Raw genomic sequence first — 24,040 nt, forward strand, 5'->3', positions numbered from 1 at the left:
ATGCTTTCATGCTTCTCTCATATTAAATTCTCTTTAGTTTTAATTCTACTGTTTTTATTTTTCTATTTACATTTTTATCCATTTATCGTTATTTGTAATTTTAAATTTTTCGAATCAAAGCTTTTGTATTTTTAAAGTTTCAAAGAAATAAAAATTTCTATTTTAAGGCATTTGAGTTGAACGTTCTATTTTCCCCAAACCTTGGTATCTATCTTTCTTTTAATTCCTTAAACGTAATATTTCCATCGCACTCCCTGCGTTGTGTCTTTACAGCCAACAGGACGAAAACAAAGGCTGTGCTCAGTGAGCCCTCCTTCCGAGCAGAGACGATCTTTGGTTGAGCTAGCCGGCTAACTGTTAGCTGAGAGAGACGCCATTAGTTGGGTGAAAATCAGGCTTTGGCCACAGGGTGAAACGGGATTTGTCTCTGGGTTTGGACCCGCTTCCCTCCCAGCTGCGAGTAGATTCTGGTAGAAGTCAGGTCCGTGTGTGCTGTCGAGCTGTCCCTCTCATGGTTTTAGCTCCTTTTTTGAAGTCGGAAGCCGATGTGAGCTGCGCAGGACTTCATTTCCGACTGGGTTAGCATTAGCAGCGCTAGCCTTAAAACGCCCGTTTTGCGGATAAAAGCGGAGGATTTGTGCGAGTTTTAACTGCCAGCCATGGCGGCGGCGAACAGCGGCAAGACCTATTCGTTCAAGGTGGTGCTGCTCGGGGAGGGTTGTGTGGGGAAGACGTCGCTGGTGCTCAGATACTGCGAGAACAAATTCAACGACAAACACATCACAACTCTACAGGTAAGAGGGGCGGAGGAGCCGGGCTCGTGCCTGTCATCGCGCGCTGCAGGTGGCAGGTGGAAGGTGGAGGGGAGTCCTGTGTTTCGTGACCCGGGCCTACCGGGGGAGTGGAGTTGTTGCGAAACATTGGGGGTGTTGTTGCTGTAACCGGATCCGATGACGGAGGGGAAAGTCAGGTGTTTTTCCGGGAGATTTACGATCATAAACAGCCAGAAATGCATCTGATACACCTGACTTCACTCAGGTGTTTTCACCATGGGTGCTTTAATCTCCAAGGGGGGCTAGGGGCAAAAGAGAGTAGCTGTGGCCCCACAGAAACCCCCAAACCCTTTAACAGAGCATTTTAAAGCTTTTAGTGGTGTAGCAAAGACAGGAAACATGAGGAAAGAGAGGTGAGGAGATGAAGAGACACAGGTAAAAAAGTGAAGGTGACCTGCACAATATGTTTGATTATAAAAACTGCTTGTACAGGTGAAGGATGGGGGGGGGGGCGGGGGGGGGAATGTGAGAGGAAGCTTACTTGACTTGAAGCTGAAGTGCCTCTCACCTGCATTCTTTCTAGTGACCATCAGGGGGAGACTCCTGGTGATTATATAGAAGTCTATCAGAAAACAGTCTCTAGCATCCTCTCTGAGCTCTGCAAACACGTTTCTGATGACTTTATAATGTCAGTCTGTAGATTAACGTTCTACTGAATTCAACTTGATATTCGTTTAGTAAATAAAGGCCACATTAGAGTCCAAAAGGATCAGTAAGATGGGGCTGATTTAGGGTGGGGGTGACCTTGTGATTGACCAGATAATACAGTATGATCACGTGAGGTCTCGGATTCTCAGTACAGCTGTGTGAGACCGCAAGTTTTGGTATTGATCTGATATCAAGTAAATACAGAGCCAGTTTTGCTGATACAATACCGATATGTTTAACATATAAAAGCAGGTTGTATACGGGAGAGCGGTGTGTCATGATCCATGAGATGAAATGTCGTCAATATGCAAACTCTGAACACTAAATCCTTGTGATTTGACTTTCCACAATAATTAGTTAGTTTCTGTGTATTTAGAATCTGTGGCTTTTGGAGACCTGGAATAAAATGTTTCTGTCTCGAAAGGACTTCAAACAAACAGAAGCTGTTTCAATAAGCTATAGGCTATAAATATAAGAGACGTGAGAGTCAACACAAAAAGATTCAGACATTTTTCATAGTACTTGCTGGAAAGATATTATTTTATTTCACCCCCAAAATTAATTTATCGCAATTCAGTGGGCCACATACTGCATTCGATAGAAGTCAGTCCAATACCAATATCAGCGCTGGTATCGATACTTTGAAGACCTCAATTTCTTTCCCTCATTTCTTGTTGCATACGATGATGATTTGAGAGTCAAATGAAACTGAAACTTCGCTGCTTTTCTTTCACCGTCAGTGTGTAACTGACTCCTGCAGCGCAGCTGTGTCTGGGCATGTGGGACTGCTTCGCTCAGCTGTGGAGCTCTGCTGTCAGGTGTAAATGTGCTGCTCAGCTTCCAGCAACATCTCACCGAGGAGCAGAAGCTCAAAGGAAACAGCAGGAAAGTCCTGCAGGTTTCCGTGTGGCTGCTAATGTTTTACATGCACTCCTCTGGCCGCCGTCTGCTGATACCTGACCCGGCTGTTTGAGTCAGGATTAGACTGATGATAAGGATTCACCACACTTTATTTATTAATTTACCTTTGAACTTTATGGATTTATTGAGCATCGAGGTGGTTGGGTGAGAGTTTTCCTGGTGTGTAGTTGTGCTCTGACCGGCAAGTGTGAAAAAGCAGAGAAGGTGAGACCCTGGGAGGCGAAAGCAGAAACCTTTACCTCCTTTACCTCCACACTGCTGAGCGGACACTCTTTCCTTCATCTTTGAGTCACTTTGAGCTTTCATTGGTAGGCAAGCTTTCACCACTGCAAATTAAAGGGGTGTGTTTGATTTATGACCCTAGAGCAGGGGTCAGCAACCTTAGGGGGGGTAATTTGGGGAGGATAATACATATATCGTAATATAAGAATAATAGGACCTTTTTTTTTTTTTTTTTTTTTTTTAACTTTTTAAGAACTATTTAACAAACGCTTTGAAGAGGAGAAAAACACTGCCATGTGCAGACGTGTTTTTAAATAAAACATTTTGCAGTTTTATTTGAGTTCACACCTTGTGGAAAATTAATCAAATAAAAATAGGCCAGTTTCATATAAATAAAACGTAGCAGTGGCTGAATAACTTAAAAATATAAAGAATAATCATGAAAACTATTTGTATGGAGTTATGACTTCAGTCTATTTCACTGCGCTGTCATCTTGTGTTTTTTCATCAAGACGCAGGCAGCAATCAACGATCCAGCTCTGAGCATAACATACAAAAAAATCAGGTCAGGGTCCACAATATATAGGTATTTATTTCAAAATAAAAGCATATTAAATTATACCGTTCTCACTGTTTAGTGTGATTTCTGTTTCTGAACATCACTGCAGAGCTTCTTGATATCAGGGCTCTAAGAAGTCACTTTAATATTCACACAGGACTGCAGAGTGTCATCAGTGAGGAAACGGCGCTGTTTCGACTTCATGTAGTTCATGCTGAGAAAACCTGCTTGCTTAAGTATGTGGCTCCAAAGATGAACGCGACTGTGAAATATAGAGTGAAATTACTCTCAGAAGTGTTGCAATATTGTACGATGTGATCCACAAGCATAGACTAAGCTTTATAAATGTGTGCAATGATTTGCGTAACTTTCGAGGACTCACGCGCACGCTTTTCTTTCTGTGTGTACACTTGTTAAAACTACACGTAACATTTCACTAGCTCACTCACAAAACCTTAAATACGTGTGGATGAGTCACCTGACACGCACAGATCACGTCACACACCTACTTGGGTTTTGATGCTTAGTGCTCTGGGTTTGACTCGTAGCTGCTATCTACCTTTCTGCTCTGGGTCAACTTATAGCAAAGTGCAGAGATGGAGAGAGGCATCAGACCAGCAGAACTTTATTCACCTGGGGATGGTGAACACAGTGACCACCTCAGTACTAACATTTCACTCACAGCTGGGCCCGTTAGGCTCTCTTTGCAGGCAGTAGTTAATACTTTTCTTTTTCTCCCTCTGTAAACTTTATACAGTAGATGTTACTCTCACTCTTACTTAAACTTTGCTCAATGAGGATGTGTGGAGTTGCTGAAAGGCATTGTGGGGGATGTAGGCTGGGGAAGGATGTGGGTTCGCCACAAACTACGTTCGCCGCAGAGTAAAAATGCCGTCTTTGTGTAGAGCTGGGCGATAGAACGATAACGATATGTATTGCGAAATAACTTTTTCTCGATAGAAAAATGAAACTATTGCGATAGACTAGAGCTGGGCGATATATCGAGTTTTTTAAAAATATCGATATATTTTTATACGAGATATAAGATGTAACAATATCCTTTATATCGATATAGTCTATTTTACGTTATAATTATAGTTGCGGAGCCGCAAGTTTGCCTCTCTTTCGTCCACTTTTGTCTCTACGCAACGTTACTCGACCTCGCCTCTCCTTCACTGAACACAACTCCCCTCCTCCCCATCGCTTCACCTGCAGGCAGCGACAAGATGGACATGGCAAATCTCCGTTAAGAAGTTACTGCGCATCGCCCCGTGCGTGGGGCTGGACGGCGTCAGTGTGTTAACGAGCTAGCCACGCTAACGCCATGCACGGCCTGAAATCCTTTCATTCTCTCAAAAGTTGACTGCGCGCCTTTTGTATGAATTCTGGTTGTGCTTGATGACCGCGAACCGATTTTATGTGATACACAGCGCTCAGCAATCTGTCAAAAAATGCTTTAGTTCGACTTTGGTAAGCTACGGAGCTGCACCGCTTGACGGATTGTCGGAGCATTAGTTTGACAGAAGTTTGACTTTAAGCATAAGTTTGCTAGGACCACACAAAGGCAAATGTGTCCGACAGTCAAAGGCATAAGAATATGGAATTCTCTCGAAGATAATCTTAAGAGTTGTACAAACATGCACCGTTTTAAAATGTGTTACATATTTAAAAGGATAAATCAATATGAAGAACATGAAAGTAATTTGGGCTAAACGTGGAAGAAAAAAAAAAGAAAAAAAAATTCTCATTGCCATTTAATGCTGTATATTGCTGATTATTTTGATTTGTTGTTTAGTTTTGCAGTGTTACAAAACGTTACATGTTAGAGGGTTTTTTGGGGGTTATTGGCGCCCTCTTGTAATAATATTTGGATTGCAGATAGGGGGCAGGTGCTAACAAGAATTTATTCTTCTTCCTGCTCCTTTCCACCCATGGGTGCAGTGTCATATTAAGGGAAGGAGGTTCTGTATGTAGGATAAGAAAAACTGTTGAACCATGTGTGGAATAAATAAAGAAATGAAATGAAATGAAATTACGGCTACCGAGGAGCCTCGCGGAGTGATATGTACTGTGCTTCAACGTAATATTACGGTATTGTGTGTGTATAAGGACCATAAATGGCTCGTGTTCAGAGACATGGTTACGAAGCGGATTTCAAACTCCAGGCTGTCAGTCACGCAGTAGAAGTTGGGAACAGAGCAGCTGTGAAATCTGTCTGTTATTATGCTCAGCGTATGTTAGTTTACATTTTGACTGCACAATTGTGAGCTCTTTGTTATGCACAAAACAACATAGTTTTCTTTTATTTATAGAGCATCATTATTTAATAAATGCTCATAATTTATTTTTGAGTAGTTTTTTCACATCTATGCTGTATGTTAATAAAAGTGCCTGTGTGACATCTGGGACACAGCTTTGACTAAGAACTCTCTTTTTGTTCTTACTTTATGGCTTTAAAAAAATATCGAGATATATATCTTATATCGCCATCCAGCTAAAAAATATCGAGATATGAATTTTGGGTCATATCGCCCAGCTCTACGATAGACCTCATCTCTCTCTCTTCCTGTCTTAAAAAAAAAAAGAACAGCCAATCCAAATTAAGTAGCGCAGAGCCGAACCAATCACAGCCGCAGCGTCACGTCACGTGACTTGTTACGTACAGCACAAGTGCCAAGCCGCACATGTGTATTTGTTTGGGAAGCAGCCAGCCGCCGTGCCGGCTGATTAATGGAGAAAATGAGTTTGCCCGCTAGAGAAAAATCAACCGAGAGCTTGGGTGACCAGGTTACCGAAGAGAACACAGATGACGGTTCCAATGCCGGAGAGATTGTCGAAAGGAAGGGCCAGAGAAGTGCCGTAGACTAAAAGCGCTAATTCGTCATCGAAAACAACCAGGAGAATCCCTGCGAAGCAGCAACAGTCAATTGAGTCGGCTTTCTCCAGCGTCTTACCATATGACAAAAAAGCTAAGAGACATAGCGACATAACGAATGCCATAGCCTACCGTCTTGCTAAAGACATGCTACCAATAAACACGGTCGAAAATGAAGGATTCAAGCAGCTAATTGAGGTAATAGCTAAGCTATACAAAGGGGAGAGATTGAGAATTTCCTTTTAGTTCTCAGTTTATTTGATATTGACAAAAGTTAGTCAATTTTGTCTGTTCTTCTGTAAAACAAACTAAGATTTATTTTTAGAATTAATATTTTGTTTCTAAGTGGAATTGACAATTTAGTCTGTTTTGTTTGTTCTATTTTGAAACTTAAACGCTTTAGCGGCTGCCTTTTGTGTAGTTTGCGATATTTGCCTTTATTTATCTGAAACTGAAGTCTCATGTTCTTTAAGTACATCTGCCCTGTTGAACTTATTATGGGAAATAAATATTTAAATCAAAACAAGCTGCTGATTATTTCACATTTTACTTGTGAGCAACGGCACATTTAAATCTTACAAATATAGTTATTTGGCTTATATCGTGATATATATCGTTATCGCCTGAAATGAAAAAAACATATCGTGATATGAAAAAATCTTATATCGCCCAGCTCTACCTTTGTGTTTGCTTTGTGGCCTCGGCTGTTTGGAGGAGCCTTGGTGAGGACGAGGATCAGCGAGCCCTCCAGGTTCGTCGTGGACAGCGTGGCAGTCATGTGAATGAACCTCGGCATCACACCCGCAGGGCTCAGGTCTACACTCACTCTCATGTATCATCTTACTGAAGCTTAAAGCGTGAGGCAGCACGAGTGTCAAACGAAGCATCTCAGCGTTCTTTAGATGAGAGGATTAGGAGAAACCTCCCGAGGCTTTTGATGGTCTGTTTTCACCAGCACGAGCTCTGCATTATCAAACTGTCATGATTTGTCATGGGACTGTGAAGAAAAGTGTCTGTGTATGCATTTTCCAGTCATCCTCTCAGTTCAGAAGGATTTAAAGATGTTTATTAGCAGTGCCGCTGATGTTCATCTCTGAGTTTAGGGAGTTTAAACCAGTTCCTGCTGTTTGTTTCACCTGCTGTAGATTTACCCAGAACCAGTACTTTATATTAAAATGATAAAACTGGCTCAACTTGTGGTTATTGTCAAGTAACTGGTCTGACAAGTGTCTGAATCATTATCCAACCCTGAATTTAGCATTTCAGTCATGTAGCAGACAGTTTTTGGAAGTAAACAGAAAATGCACGTAAAAGGAAAACTAGTTTAAAATTGAATATGAAAGTAAACAGTCGGGGGAATTAGAATTAGTTACTGATTTCATTTTTGTTACGTTTGGGCCTCCGTAGCTCTGGTTTAAACCTCAGAGGTCAGAGCACTCGTGGAGCAGTGCAGTCAGCTGACTGACGTCACATTTACACACTAATTCCCAACTTTAATCACATACCGTCACAGCCCAGCTCTCAGCCTTCCTCTCACCTCTCCACCATAAATCTCTCCCCTCTGCTCCGTCCAGCCATCATGTAAATTCTGCTGCTGACGTTGAAATCTTAATCTCGGGTTTGGCTTTCCCAGAGAACGCTTCGATAAATCATACGTGACTGGGACGGAGGGGGAAAAGCCACAGCCTGCTGCTCAGCAGGACTTTGGTCTTTGGTTTATCGCTGTACAGACTGTCGACAGAAATCAGTTCACAGGTTAAAATAAAACTTGCAGATGTTCTTGTGGTAAAATGTGAGAAGTTACAAAAGTTGTTGCAGAAGGCTGATTTCAGCAGAGATGCTCGTAAATTGTTGGTTTGACTTCTGGTCAAAGGGCACGTGCACAGAGCTGAAGCAATTTCAGAATATTTTTGAGGATTTATCTGCTAAAATAATCTCAGACTTCATTTTTTTTCACCATCCACCAGTTTGTTGTGCATATTTTCTACTGTTTAGTTTCTATTTTATTTTGTAGAGCTTATGTTTTACAACCCCAAGTCCAAAAAAGTGTGACAGTGTGTAAAATGTAAATTAGAAATAGGAAAAAAAAAACGGAATGCAATGAATTGAAAATGTCATGAACCCATGTTTTATTCACAACAGAACACAGGACACATATAAATGTTTAAAATGAGAAAATGAACCATTCAGCTGCATCAGTGCTGAAAGGTATACACAAGTATCAGAGCAGCATCTGCTCCCATCCAGGCAGGGAAGGCCTTCATATTTCAGCAGACCTGCCTGCAGTCAGGACCTTACACCAGCCGAAAACGGTATCGGCATCACGAAACGAAAAACATGGCAAAGCAGACTCAGGACAACAGCAGCCCAGATGTTTACAGACTGTAGTTAAAAGAAGAGAGGATGCTGCAGTGTGGGAAACATGCCAGTTTTATTGAGACGTGTTTCAAACTGTTTTAGTCTTGTTTTTGATATTTAGCATTTTAAATTGGTGAGGTACTTTATTTGATTTAGTTTGATGAAAATTTATTGAGCTTTTTTTTAGCTAGTTTATTTTGGCTAGTATCTTATTTAACATTTTATTTTGGGTTTTTAGTTGTTGAGCAACCTTTTATTATTACTTTGCTGAGATGAATCTTGTTCAAATCGAGTTTGTGAAATTATTAAAATAATCATGTTGACCTCTTCCTCTGCAGGCGTCCTTCCTCACAAAGAAGCTGAACATCACAGGAAAAAGAGTAAACCTCGCCATATGGGTAAGGCTGCGTTCAAAGTAGTTTTTGTTCTGCTGATCTTCTGAATAAAGTTTTTGGGTGTTAACGTTGTCTGGTTCTGCAGGACACAGCGGGTCAGGAGCGCTTCCACGCCTTAGGTCCCATCTACTACAGAGACTCCAATGGAGCCATACTAGTGTACGACATAACAGATGAAGACTCCTTTCAGAAGGTACTTTTGAAAACTAAAGTTTGATGATCCAACATCGTAAAAGCAGACTCTTGACAACATGTCATTATGGAAACGACAAAACAGCAGTGGAAGCTAAACTTGTAACAAACAAATAACCAGTGATGTGTCCTTTTATCCATCACCTTGGAGCAGCTATATAGAAGCTTTGAGGTTCATCCAGGAAGTAGAATTTCTTTTAAAATAATTTACATAAAGTAAAAGTAAAAGACAGTTTACATGGCTGACCTTCACATGACCCTCTGGATTGAAAAAGGTTGATCCAAAACAATCAGTGCTTTGTTATGGACAAATGCTGAAATGTTCATTAAAGAAATGTTCATTAAAGAAATGGTATTTAATTTAATATTTAATTTAAACTTTTAGGACCTACTCTGAATTGCCCGGCCAATCAGATTGCCGGTAATCAGAACTGAAAACTGCAGTCAGAGTATTTCTAGTCTTAAGATGATGTTGACGTTGAGTAAACATTAAGATTGAAACATCTTACAAATAAAAAGTTTAGTCTGGCTGTCGGTCTTTGGATGTTAAACACTTTGTTTTTCAGAATGTTAGTTATGATCATAATGTTGCTCTTTCAGTTCCCGTCTGCATTATAATTACCTAATTATTTGTATCTTGGTTTTATGAAGGGTTTATTTGATCTGAGTGCTTTGCTGTCGTTGCAGGTGAAGAACTGGGTGAAAGAGTTGAGGAAAATGTTGGGGAACGAGATTTGTTTATGTATAGTAGGTAAGTTATCAGAACGTGGTGGAGACCCAAAATGGAGCTAAAAGAGACGAACACAAAGATTACTCAAAATTAGAACTGGTTTAATTTTTTTTAATGGAAGTAAAGAATAAGTTAATGAAAACCAAGTGGGCAAAAATATTGATTATTTAAAGTGCAAAGGAGATTTGGTTCATTTTAAATAGGTGGTGTGTCTCTGTAGGTTGTGATTACTGCCTGCATTTTGCTCATCTACATTAGGAGTCTTCGTCTGGGACGGCTTACGTGCTCACTCTATCAATGATTCAAAGAAGATATTGAGCAGATAAAATTACTGACTCTGACTCTGAGTCTATGGAGAGTCTGATCTGGCTGGTCTTACAGTTACTTTAGTAAAATGCCAACATTTTAATACCTGGGATGCTGTTTCTACTACAGTACTTTCGAAAATTGTTTGAGTTTATCAAGCTTATGTTGTTTGTGGTATTTATGACAGATGTTCTAAAAAAAGTTCTGATTGTTGTCTTCAGACGTTTTTATTGAAAAATAAGTTGATCAGACTCCCGTCTGTGAGTTTTAACGGTTGCTTTTGATGTTGACATTTCCCTCAAGGCTTCTGCAGTGGGAAGTCTTGCTTCTGTAGGTTGTTAGTCATGGGTCACTGTTAAAGATCAAAGCCTATAATGTTACAAAACAGTCCACTGTTATAGCAAGGATAATGGAAACACGGTCCAGGGGTCCAGTTCAGGGACTCCAGTTAGCTGAAGTGAAGCCTAGCAGACAGCTAGCAGCTACAGCACCTGTAGCTGTCAGTCAAAGAGGCCACATAATACAAACTTTAAGCCTTTAACAAAATCCAAATTAAGGAGTTATAAAGATATGAAAAGAAATGACCTTTAGAGTCCAGTTTGTGTGTTGGGCTGTAAACATATTAATCTCTGCTGTAAAGCTGGAAATTGTAACATGGGAGCCTCTAGTGGACATTAGAGGAACTGCATGGTTTGGTACCTACTCAGTGGTTTCATCTTCACCCTGTAGAACAGGGGTGTCCAACCCCAGGCCTCGAGGGCCGGTGTCCTGCAGGTTTTAGATCTCACCCTGGGTCAACACACCCGAATCAAATGATTACTTCATTACCAGGCCTCTGGAGAACTTCAAAACATGTTGAGGAGGTAATTTAGCATTAAAATAAGCTGTGGTGGATCAAGGACACATCTAAAACCTGCAGGACACCGGCCCTTGAGGCCTGGAGTTCCCCCACCCCTGCTGTAGACAGATACCTTAAAAGGAGGGGGCGAATATGAGGACTGGAGGCTGGAATCGGCCCAGGAGGAAAGTGTGAAGGAGGACACACATTTTGGACTTTAAACTGTATTTGCATAAATTTTACAGCTTTTCCCACTGATGCCTGACATCCCCCCACACCCAATCATATCACAGTAATAAAGTAATTGATAAATCATCATATCATAGATCACATCTACTATTGAAATGTTTTCTGGTTATTTTTTACAATAAAACAAACCCACCACGTAAGGTGAAATGATCCTCTAAGGTGTCAGCAGCAGCACATTGACTTAAATATCAGCGATGACTCACCTCTCTCCCATCAACACTGTTTTTTTTTTGTTTTTTTTCTGATGTGGTTAAAATGTGTGTGGTTAAATTTGTATTGTGCTGGGGATAAATTGAAAGAATTGGCTGAATTAATGGTTTCTGAAATGGAAAAACTAAAAAAATGGTTTGATGTAAACAAATTATCTTTGAGCTTGACAAAAATGAAATTTATGATTTTTGGAAATCGGGTAAACGAGGATGAAGTTATTCTGTCCATTGATGGAGTTTCGATTGAGAGAGTTACTGAACTCCATTTTTGGGGGTAGTATTGGATGATAAATTTAAAATGGAAATCTCATATTGAACATGTTAGAAAAAAGATAGTTAAAATATTTATATTCTGGGTAATGTCAGAGATATACTAGATTATAAGGCAATGCGTATTTTATATTTCTCACTAATTTTCCCCTATCTCAGTTATTGTGCTGAAGTGTGGGGGAATACATATGCGACTTATATAAATCCTCTATACTTGTTACAGAAGAAAGTGGTACGAATGGTTCATAATGTTAAATATAGAGAACATACAAATAATCTGTTTATAAAATCGAAATTGTTGAAATTGGAAGACTTAGTGAAATTACAGACATTATTATTCATGTTCAAGGCAAGAAATAATACATTACCTCTTAAGTTACAAAGTTTGTTTGTATTGTGTTCAGGAAGTGGGGACAGTAGAAGGAAGTTTGACTTTAAGCATCAGTTTGCTAGGACCACACAAAGGCAAATGTGTCCGACAGTTAAGGGTATAAGAATATGGAATTCTCTTCAAGATAATCTCAAGAGTTGTGCAAATATGCACCGTTTTAAATTGTGTTATATACTTAAAAGGATAAATCAATATGAAGAACATGAAAGTAATATGGGCTAAATGTGGAAGGAAACATTTTAATTGCCATTTAGTAGTGCTGTATATTGCTGATTATACTGATTTGTTGTTTAGTTTTGCATTGTTACATAAAGATACATGTTAGAGGGTTTTTTTGGTGGCCTCTTGTAAGAATAATTGGATTGCAGATAGGGGGCAGGTGCTAACAAGAATTTATTGTTCTTCCCGCTCCTTTTCACCCATGGGTGCAGTGTTATATTAATGGGAAGGAGGATCTGTATGTAGGAAACGAAACACTGTTGAACCATGTGTGAAAGAAATAAAGAAATGAAATGAAATGAGAATAGAAGTAGATTGAGGGTTGGCTGGGAGTTTGGTAAATTGTGTGGTTCATGTAAACACATGAGCTGAGCAGGAAAACAGAGATAACAAACCTCATGAGCAGCGTTTGTTTTTCAGATTTCATGTCACGCACACTGGACGTTTGGGCCTCCTCTGTTGCTCCTGTTGCCATAGCTGCTAAATATCATGTTGTTAGTCCGTATGTGGCTTCATGGGGGCAATTTGTACAGTTGTAACTGGATTATGTTGATGATGTTGTGTTTGTCATGTGTTTGGACCCCATCGTACAGTTATCAAATCTGCTGTTTGGAAATGTGATTTTGCTTTTAATTAGGCTCCACGTCACATGAGGCCGGTCTTCAAAGTGCTCCCTCTGAGCTGAGTGCTGCGTCGTTAATGTACCTGTTAAATCCAGTTCACAGTTCAGATGCCTGCACAGAAATATTCAAATCATTACTGTGGGTGTTTGCATCTATAAATAGATATCACAGTCAGCTTGGGTGGATTTGCATGCAGCTGTCAGTGGCTGAGAAAATAACTTCTCAGCTTTAACACTCAGCGTTATACATATTTTTCACAATGTTGTACTTTTATAAAAACCTCTGTGCACTTCAGAAGGTACATGTTTTTGTCAGTGGCTGGTGGAGACCCAATCAGAGCTAAAAGGGAACCTAAGCAGTAAATATTAATTTTTGAGGGGCAGCAAAAAGAAGCTGGAGAGCTTTTTAGGGTGCAATGATTAGTGATTATATCAGTGGAATAAATGTCAGAGTGAAAGTGCTCATTGTAGCTTTCGGTTCAAGAATTTGAATGAATGTCTGATGTGATCAGACTTATGAGGAACAATGTGGTTTCTGTCTCTGTTGTGGAACACTGCGAGAGCTCTTCATCCTGATGAGGATATTTGAGGATCTGTGGGAGTTCAAAATCATTCTGTAATTGTTTTGTGGACTCACAAACCTCCTGCTGGGAGTTTTCAGGAGTGTGTGTTATATACCCTGTACAGCCGTAGTGAGAGCGCGGTTGGCATCACACTCGTTCTCAGTAGGTGTTGGACTCTGACAGGGCTGCTCTCTGTTTGTAGTTATTGTTTATTTTTCGTTTGTAGTTTTTCTGGGCAGTATTTCTCATCTGTTTGCAGACGATGTGGTTCTTTAACTTTATTGAGCAGCAACCTCCACCTCCATGTCTGAGGTTTTGGTTCTTGGTTGCTGCTCTAAGTGAAGTTCAGTATCTCAGGATTTTTTTTTGATGTGTGAGGGAAGGAGGGAGCGAGAGCTGTACCAATTTGTTGTTGTGAAGAGAGCTGAGTGTAAAAGTGAAACTGGTGATTTACCGGTCGATCCACATTCCCAGCTCGGCTCTGGGTAGTGACCGAAACAATGAGATGACAGATACAAGTGCCAGAAAACAGTTTTTTGTTTGCCGTCTTTTAGAGACAGGGTGAGGTGGAGCTCAGAATAGAGCCACACCACCTCCACATTAAAAGGAGTCAGCTCAGGTGGTTTTGGGCACCTCAACTAGAGGGCGAGAGCCTGGGGCAGACCCAGGAGCAGGTTTGGGAATGCCTTAGTGCTCCACCAGGAGAGCTGGTGGAGGTGGCTGTGTGGAGGCAAGTGTGAGCATTTCTGCATAGACTGATGGAGACCCGTCCATCATTCGGAGATAATGGGATTGACTACTTTTGCATGCAACTCTCTGTTCGGGTGATGATTATCTTTGGTTGACTACAACTGCTAATCATAGATTATAAAGTATGATGTGCTGTGACCTAAAAGTAAGTCTTAAAATGAGCATTTTAACAAAATGTAGTTTGTGACGGAAGGTTTGTTTTCTTTGCAGGTAATAAAATAGATTTGGACAAAGACAGACATGTTTCAGTGGAAGAGGCTGAGAGGTAACAACTGCTGCTTATTAGTCAATAATACTTTTATTATTAGTAGAAAATATAATGAAGAAAAATTAAAGTGGACATCATTATTTTATATTTTCCATGCCAAGCTGCCTGGCCATGAGCAGCAACGATGTCCTGAGTCTGAGCAAAGTTTAATGTCCACTCTTGTGTTCGTGTGCAGTTACGCCGAGTCGGTGGGAGCCAAACACTACCACACATCAGCCAAGCTAAATAAAGGCATCGAGGAGCTCTTCCTGGATCTGTGTAAAAGTAAGACCGACAACATTTTTTATTTTTTTTCAGAATAAAAAATAAATAAAAATCAAAGAGTAGCAAACTTTATATTTTGGAGGCTTAAAGAACAACTTTTACAACATATTTTTATTTAAAGCGGACATGATTTATTCTTTAATTATAAAACACATTTTGTTAAATCACTTGATTTCCGGGCAGCTTGTCCAAATCACATTAGTTAATCACATTAATCATATCCTTAGATATTATTGTCATAGACAGGTGCAGAGCATTATAAACAGTGTTATGAGCAGGCCACTGCATTCGTCACTGATTTGATCTCCCTTGGAAAAAGGCCCGTAGAGCAAAGATGCACCACAATTCTGCTTTTCCTTCTCAGAGCTGTAACGCAATACATATAAATGAAGACGTCATTTTATGTTCACAATCAAACATTTAAATTGGAAAGATTTTTTTCCAAGTCAGCACCAATTTATCAGAAGTTTGTTGTTATGAATAAAATCATGCTGAAAATGAATGTGGCTTTTTAAAACATCTCTGTAGTTACACCTTCAAAGCAGCAGATGGCGCTTGTTAGTATTCAGTGCCAAAGGTGCTCTGTTGGACTGAGCATGTCCACATGCTTAAAAGTGCTAAATACCTGTTGTGGGATTGGCTGATTAGATACTTGTGGTCATGTTGAACAGGTTAACCTAACAAACAGGCCAGTGAGTGATTTCTGTTCATTTGTCACAAAGTTTTTGTCAATAATTCAAAGGTTGAAATCAGTGGTGTGCAAACATGTGCACAGAATTCAAATCCGTAGGAAACAGGGCGTGAAAAAGCTTTCTTTTAAACTCGTGATCTGACCTTTGACCTCTGAACCTGTCTACTGTGTTTTCAGGGATGATGGAAACTGCTCAGGCTGAGGAGAGGTTGAAGGGCAACGGAGCCAGCCAATCAGCATCGAGTAGGCGGGGTGTACAGATCGTTGATGATGAACCACAGGCCACGCCCGCTGGAGGCTGCTGCTCTTCTGGCTAACACACAAACACACACACACCTTCTCTCTGTGCTTGCAGACATAATATCCACACACACATTTTCCAGTGTCTGTCAGTCCGCTCTACTGTAATCTGCTGTGTCCATTCAGCGCCGCCTCTGCTGCTAAGGAGCATGGGAAATCATATTTAAATTTGTTTAATCTGTGTTCCCTCCAAAATAAAAGTACCTGGAGTCCTTATGATTAAAAGGAGTGTGTGTTCAGTGATTAAATCACTTTCTTTAATGATAATAACTCCCCATGTTAGTTTGTCGTTGATAAACGTCCATCTGCAGCTGTTTGTGTGTTTGTACTAAACATTATTAATAAAAGACATGAAATCATTCTGAGGACAGAAAGTTGAGTCAGGCTTTCAACACAGGTTTTTGTTTTTGTGTGTTTGGGGGAAATAGGGTTTAACGCACACACACACACACACACACATATATACATATATCGAGATATATATATATATATATATATATATATATATATATATATATATATATATATATATATATATATATATATATATATATATATATATATATATATATATATATATATATATATGTATGTATATATATATATATATATATATATATATATATATATGTATGTATGTATATATATATATATATATATATGTATGTATGTATGTATGTATATATATATATATATATATATGTATATGTATGTATGTATATATATATATGTATGTATGTATGTATAATACTACCCCATTAATCTTCATGTTTATCTGAAGCATGTTTTCAAACCAAGCGGAGGAACACAGGACTGGCTGTTTGTGGTGCAGGGGCTCCACCTGCTGGTCAAAAGTAAAACTGCAGTGAATTGGTAAAACATCAAAAATGAGTAAAAAGGTTTACTTTCAGGTGTTAAAACACTGAAAGAATACCAGGTGTTGCTTTCATAACACACTGTCCAATCCACCTTTTCTTTTTTGGAGGAAGACTCACACATGCGGCTTGAAGATGATGAATATGGAAGCTCAGCAGAGTCGGGTCACATAATAGTTAAATGGTGCTGTGCAGAGTGACATCAGTTTGTCAGGTGGATAAGGACTCTACTGAGGATGCTCTGTGGGTGCAGAACAAGCCCTCCGAGACTTTGAGCCACACTTTAACAGTGAGTTTTGTAATTTTATTTAAAGAGGGAAAAAAATGTGTGAAGTCGGATTTTGATCGAAGCAGGAAGCTGTTAAACACTTTACAAAAAAGCAGAACTGCAGTTATAGATTCCCAAAATAAAAATAATATAGAAACAGATGTGTGTAAACTGAATAATAGGTTTGTAAATGAAGTAAAACAATCTTTTGTATTAAAAGTGCTGAAAAATCAAATTTATTAAAAAAGACCATTACTCACATTTAGGCAGTTATTACATTTGATCGGTAATATAGCCAGTAAAATTTCAGAAAAGTGATTAGTGACGTGTTTAAATGACTTAAGTGTGAAAGTGTAATGATATTTAGAGGTCCTATTGGCAGGGAAGAAGACCTTCATGGTGTAAAGTAACAGTAAATGGCACTTTTGATGATCAAATGATTAGAAATGGGAAATGAAAACATTTTTGTTAAATGAGGGAGCACTGCCTCAGTGTCTTAACTGATTGTGTTTACATCGCCCCCCAGTGGCAATTCTGAGACCGAAAAAAGGTATTTACTGGAAACTGAAACTCAATTGAATGTTCACATTAGAGAAACTGGAGTACATGATTCTTTCTGTGATTATTAAAAAAAAGAAAAAGAAAACCCCATGTTTTAATGGGTTTCACACACACACACACACACACTTATTGAATTGATACTGTTCATGTCTGATTTCTGTAACCAAGCTTGTTTGACTTTTCAAAGAAATAAAAAGCACTGATAACGCTGAAAATTTAGTCATATTCTCATAGCAGTGATGAAATCTGCCCAAGTTTTCCCTGTTTTGTCTCAACTGTGAACTACTGATTTTTTTCCCCACTGCACTTGTCGCTCCAGTCATCTCTGCTCCATGAAAAACATTGTACACAAAAATATATAAAACACAGTGAATGAATTGGTTCTTGTAGAAGAAGAAGAAAACAAAAATGATATTCTTCCTAAAAAAAAATAACAGATTGTTTTGGAAGTGTCATTTTTTTAAACTGCTTGTTTTTTCATCAGTTTTTTAAGATGAATGATTTGTACACAAAAGCAACGCACAGACTTTCATCTTCAAAGGGTAACCTTTTCCACTGCTACACACACTCTGATATGGAGTCCCAAAGAGCTCAAAATGAACAAACCACAAACTGAACAATATGACCAGAAAAATGTTGCTACTTATATCACTTTGGTTTATCTTTCAGCTAAAGCTATGAATTGAACTCTGCAGGTTGATGTTGGTCTCGGAAAATGAGCTCATTACAAAAAAATCCCCAGAAAACAAATGCAGTCAAAGTGAGAGGAAAATACACCCTCAACACCTTTCAGTTCAAAGGTTTTGCAGATCAGGAAATACAAGAACTTCTATAAAAGCAGACAGTTGCTGTTCTGTAGCATTCAGGTTTGTGTTAACAAAATGCCTACAAGCATCAACATCAACATCAACAAAGGTCATTGCCAAACAATTTCACGTCCATCATTCTACACTGAGAAAGACCGTTGCTAGCCAGGTAATAAGTGGAAGTCCCAGTAAATTCACAACGTGGAGTGTTCAGCGAAACTGCAAAAAACCTACAAGAGCTCCATCTACAGGCCTCAGGTAGTATGTTAAAGGTTATAGTTCATGACAGAGGTGGGTCGAGTATCCAAAAATCGTACTCAAGTAAGAGTATCATTACTTTAAAAAATTATTACTCAAGTAAAAGTAAAAAGTAGTCATCAAAAAAGTTACTCGAGTAAGAGTAAAAAAGTACTTGGTGAAAAGACTACTCAAGTAATGAGTAAGTAGCGAGTAACTGTTTGAAATGTCCGATTTATTTTATAAATAAATGCTATAGACAATCAAAAATAAATATACAAATTTTAGTATTTTCAAAAGGAATATATGTAAAAAGATCCACAAAATAAGGCACAACAATTCTAATTTCAAGATTTCAGTTTTTCACAATGTAAAGCTTTTTCAAGCAAAACCCACAGTAAATATATTCACATTTACAACAGCTTCAGAGAAAACATTAGAACGAGGCAACTTCAACATAATAGACTACAGCTGATGCGCCAGAATGTCATACTAGGGGTGGTTCTTTTAAATACAAGGAGGGATTAAGTAAAGCAGAAACAAATGACACAGAGATGCAACGGGTACAATCAGGAAAAGTTTATTTCCAAGGCGGACAGCAGGAATTAAAAAAACAAAACAAAACAAAACAAAGCATCTGTGCTAAAATTCCACAGGAATAGGCATTCAAACAAAACTTATTTTGTATACTAAAATACCCTGAAGTATAGACAGTGGATTAACACAATGTAATATGTAAAAATGTAAAAACTACACTCACAAATAAACACTGAAATCAGAGTAAAAGTAATTATAAAAGACAAATACAAATTCCCACTATGTGGATGTACATATGTGTATGGCTCACTTTACCATAAATTGTTTCTTCAGTCAGTAAAATGGTGCTTCAGCTTCAGCAGCAGTTGGCTCTCAAGGTTCTTGCTGTGAAGCTGTGACCGTTTGGCAGTGAACAGGAGTCCTGCATGACTAAAAAGTCTCTCACAGGCTGCAGATGCAGGAAGAGCTGTATTAACTTTGATCAACAGCTTCTGTTCCTCTGCTACTGGCTTTCCTGACCCCATGGATCCATCGAATAGGCCGCTGTTTGTGCTGGCCTCACCCAGGTGATGTCTGATGAAGTGGAGACCTGTGGAAAGATGTAAGGTTTTCAAAAGAATTAGGTCTGGTCATTATAGTGCTGTATGCACTTCCAAGCTGCAGATGTTTGTTTGGAGGAAGCCTCCAAAAGCTGGCCATACACTGTGCGATTTATGGCCCATTTTGAGATGATTTTTCAATCGCGCAACCGTTTTGGGGATCGGCCGTGTTTTGCCTTAATCGTGTGTGCATCGTTTAGTATACACGGGGTAACGAAAAGCAGTTAACGCCTCACGACCAGCTCCCAATCATCAATCGTATGGTCGCATGATAATCAAACCAGTTTGAAATCCTGTCGCCTCTCACACTGCGCAGCACAAACACAGAAATGAAAGAAAAGGTGGAGCGGCACGGCAGCGCAGCGTGTGATGTGGACACAAGAGATGGAGGCACAACTTGTAGGATGAGGCAAGCTCATCCGGGTACGTAAGCGTAGAGCTGCCACCGGGGCAAAAGAAAAATAGAGCTATATCACGTTATAACGTAAACAGTTTATTGTTCTAACAATATACCTTTCACGTTCGAACAATATACTATTTATATTCTACGAACGTGATACTTATGTATATTGTAATAACGTGATATTATATTGTTCAAACATGAACAGTATATTGTTAGAAAAACATACTTTTCACGTTATAACGTGACATAGCTCTATTTTTCTTTTGCCCCGGTGGCAGCTCTACGCTTCCGTATCCGAGGTTTTTCAGTGTGGCCTCACAAAATTATCACGACTACAACAACCATGAAGAGCTGGATGGACATTGCTGCTCAATCACAGCTGCCTGGTCAATGTTTTTCCATTAGTAATTTAGCAAAGTTGATGGTGTGTGTGCCTGTGTGAGTGAAAGACAGAGAGGGAGAGCGAGGGACAGATTTTGTATGATAAGCTTCACGTTATGGACGCACAGTTTGAGCACTCAGGTCGCATCAGAGCATCAGGCCGTATAGTGAGAGACCTGCATCGTGACCTATGAACTTCTAACCTCTGCGATTTTATTGTGCAGTTTGAGCAGGAGCGGAATAACGTGACTGAAAAAACTCGCACAGTGTTTGCCCAGCTTAATGCAGACTGTTTAAACAAGCTGCTGTTTCACATAATAAACCCTGTCACCCGCAGTATTGCCTTCTGTTTAACAGTTAAAGCAGTAGAGACGAGCTGTTTGTATGTTCGTGGAACTCTAGCGTCATTAACCAGGCTAGCTGTTAGCTTATAGCTCACGCTAGCTAACCAGCGAGCAGTTAAAAGGACAGCTGAAGCTGCACAAAACACCCACAAACTTGTCTCACTACAACGTAGCGCCGGAAATATGACTCGCAGCTCGAGCTCGACACAGCTGCTGTAACATAAGACTAACATCCAGCTAACCACAGCTAAAAAGATATTTAGAGAAAACTTACCGTTTCATCAGGTTACGAGCTGATTTGTTTCACGCTGAGAAGTTGGTTTGTTTTGGCTCTCCCTGAAGACACCGACACTGCAGACACAGCTGTTCTTTTGTGCTGCTTTTAAGCGAAACATTCTTTGTATGTGAGGCCAAAGGTGTTCATCCTCTTCAGCTCTAGCGTAGACTCTGCCATCATATTTCTTCTTTCCGTGTGTCCGCTACTTTGAAACGCTTGGGCCACTCCGCCCGCCACGGTTTCAAACTGCTCACGTGACTGTATGGCCACATCTCATTGGTAAAAAAGTTACCGGAAACTCCACTGACGGCACGTTATCTGATGTGTTAAAACTATTTTTTTTAAAGTAACGAGTCGAATTTTGCAAATGTAGCGGAGTAAAAGTACCGTTTCTTCTTCATAAATGTACTCAAGTAAAAGTAAAAAGTATCGTGCAAAAAAGGTACTTAAAAAGTACATTTTTTTTCAAAAACTTACTCAAGTAAATGTAACGGAGTAAATGTAGCTCGTTACTACCCACCTCTGGTTCATGACATTACATATAGAAAAGGAAGAGTTTCCTGGAGAAAGTCTCTTGTCTAAAAGAAATATTACAGCTGCTCAGGTTTGCAAAGTTGCATCTGAGCAAACCAGAAGAGTTCTGGAACAATGTCTTTTGGACAGACGAGACCAAAGTGAAGTTTAGCAACAATAACTAAGACATAATGGTTTTCTGCATGACTTTATCAGTTCTCACATTGTTTTGGAGGAATTTCAGTCCACTCTTCTCCATCACTACCTTTAAGCTTTAAGTAGAAATAAGACATTTGCGCTGATATGCTGTATCTGGCTTTCACCAAACATGGCTCTGGGCATTATGGCCAAAGCGCATGCTACTGAATCATGGGTGAAGTTATTTGTCACACTGCTTCTACATTTTTCTTAAAAAAAAAAAAAAAAAAAAAACTCTGTAATATGACATGTTGTTCTTCATCTCGTGATTTTAAAACCTAGAAGACTAGATTTTTTTTTTTTTTTAATTAAACCCTCATGCATAAAACCTTAGACAGTAAAACATCCTGGATTTACACCAACACCAGCTTTAGGTCATTAGATTTCTCCTTTGACCCATAATGGAGATCCTGATTTTTATGCTGGTGTGTGTGAAAGATAGATGTCACTCATTGGACCCACTGTTTTGTGAAAACAGACTAAATTTAGGGAAAGAAAATAGAAACAACAGAAATCATCATGACATTCTTTTCTAAGTAAATATGATTCTAAAGGCGCCATAACTTTTCACCTTAGATGTTCATAAATTATGTGAAATGGCATAGTTAAAAAGTATTGAACACATAAAGAAAGGGAAGTGCAAAAAGGCATTGAGTGTCTTGACTGCAGCTGAAATCAGCTGGTTCAGTCCCAACTGATGACCTAGAAAAGTGTCTCATTACCAAGGTGTCACACAAGAAACATCTCATAATGGGTAAAACCAACAAGCTCTCTCAAGATTTTCACAATCTTATTGTTGCAAAACTTTTAAACCAGTGAATGTTCCAGTGAGCGCTGTTGGGGCCATAATCCCACCACAACCAGGTGCGTCCCGCAAGACTTCAGACAGAATTGAAAATAATTATCAGAAGAGTTGTCCAAGAGCCAAGGAGCGCTTGTGGAGAGCTACAGAAAGACCCGAAGGTCAGCAGGTACAATTCCAACGACATGGCCTGTATGCACGTTCAACGCGCAAGACTCCATTGAGGTGTGTTTAAGGGTTGCTGAAGAACCTTTAGACCAGCCTGTGAAACACTGGAAGAATATAGTCTGGTCAGATGAGACCAAAATTAAAGTCTTTGGATGTCATAATACACAAACCATGTTAGGTCAGAAGGCACTGCATGTTACCTTAGAAACACCAAAACAGCGCACCAACAGTGAAGTCTGGAGATGTGAACATCATAGGGCGGGGCTGTTTTTCAGCATACCTCAGAACAGAAACAAACTAAAAATGTTTTTATAGACAACAGTGTTCCCATCACTCCTTCTGCTTGTAACATATTCAAACTATATTAGTGGGTGATATTTCAGCAATTTTAATTTTTTAAGTTGTTGATAATACAAGTATTAGTTGCTACAGATACAACATTAAATTCTTTTTACATAGAGCTTTTATTGACCCTCCTTATATGTTTTGAATCAATGAAATTTTAATTGGCATGAGTTAATTTGTCTTCCCCAAATATGTTTCAAATATGAAAAACACTGGGTGTGAGCAGCTAAGAAGTGTAATCTTAAATTACAGGGAGTGATGGTGGCATTAAGGGTTTGATGTACGCTTGTGCACACTGGGTCTTTGAGGTTTCAAGGTGAGAATGACTTAGACTCCCATTTTTCACATGTGTGACCTAATCGACTTCAGAGCACACATCTCCACCTGCAAGTGATAAAGTCCCACCTCAGTATCTGGTAATTTCTTAATCTGGGAAGCCCCTTCTAATCTGTCTTTATTGGATTATTTTGGAACTGTGTCCTTTTTATGTAGTGTCTGTTCTCCAGTGAATCATTGAGTAATTACTGTTTTTTTAATATCGAATCAAAGACGATTAAAATATAAACATCAATTAGTCTTTATTTAAATGTTTTCTATAAATATAAAAAAACTTACTGCACTCTGTAAGTTTATAGTCAAGTAAGTTTTATATGAAAGTGACACATTTAGAAGACCAGCAGAGAGTGGGAGTTCTGTAAACACTATGACCTATTTCTAAGTAACCACTTACAAAAACACAAAAAAAATTTACAAGAATTCTCACTGACCTGCTTTTATCTTCCTCTCGTCTAGGTGCACCCCTTTGTGGTTCAGAAACTGTGATGTGAAAATGATGTCTGCCAGAAATGTTCTTTACCAAAACCTCAACTCCTCAACTCAACTGCTTGAAGTTACAGAGAAATGTTCCAATAACCTCTGCTAACCTTCCTGCAGTCACGAAATGGCAGCATGCTTCAAAGAAAAAATCAGATTTATATAGATTTAAATTTATTTATGTATTATATTATTTCAGAGTTTATAAATTATGTAAACTGTACTTAAAGAGTGTACATG

The 24,040-nt window shown here is 39.1% G+C and overlaps 1 protein-coding gene and 1 long non-coding RNA gene across 2 annotated transcripts; one reads left to right on the plus strand and one right to left on the minus strand.

The window, feature by feature from the left end:
- Positions 1-318: 318 nt before the first annotated feature.
- On the plus strand, positions 319-16,052 carry rab21 (RAB21, member RAS oncogene family). Its single transcript, XM_039601298.1, has 7 exons — positions 319-794; positions 8,755-8,814; positions 8,897-9,004; positions 9,691-9,754; positions 14,361-14,415; positions 14,594-14,682; positions 15,551-16,052. Exons 1-7 carry the CDS (start codon positions 660-662, stop codon positions 15,688-15,690), a joined length of 651 nt encoding a protein of 216 aa, XP_039457232.1. The 5' UTR covers positions 319-659; the 3' UTR covers positions 15,691-16,052.
- Positions 16,053-18,984: 2,932 nt separating this feature from the next.
- LOC120433991 lies at positions 18,985-21,198 on the minus strand. Its single transcript, XR_005608879.1, has 2 exons — positions 20,959-21,198; positions 18,985-19,546 (listed from the first exon to the last, which is right to left on the minus strand). It is a non-coding gene; the product is annotated as an uncharacterized LOC120433991 (long non-coding RNA).
- Positions 21,199-24,040: the final 2,842 nt, after the last annotated feature.

The sequence above is a fragment of the Oreochromis aureus genome, linkage group 17 (assembly GCF_013358895.1).
Source record: "Oreochromis aureus strain Israel breed Guangdong linkage group 17, ZZ_aureus, whole genome shotgun sequence".
NCBI classification, from domain to species: domain Eukaryota; kingdom Metazoa; phylum Chordata; class Actinopteri; order Cichliformes; family Cichlidae; genus Oreochromis; species Oreochromis aureus.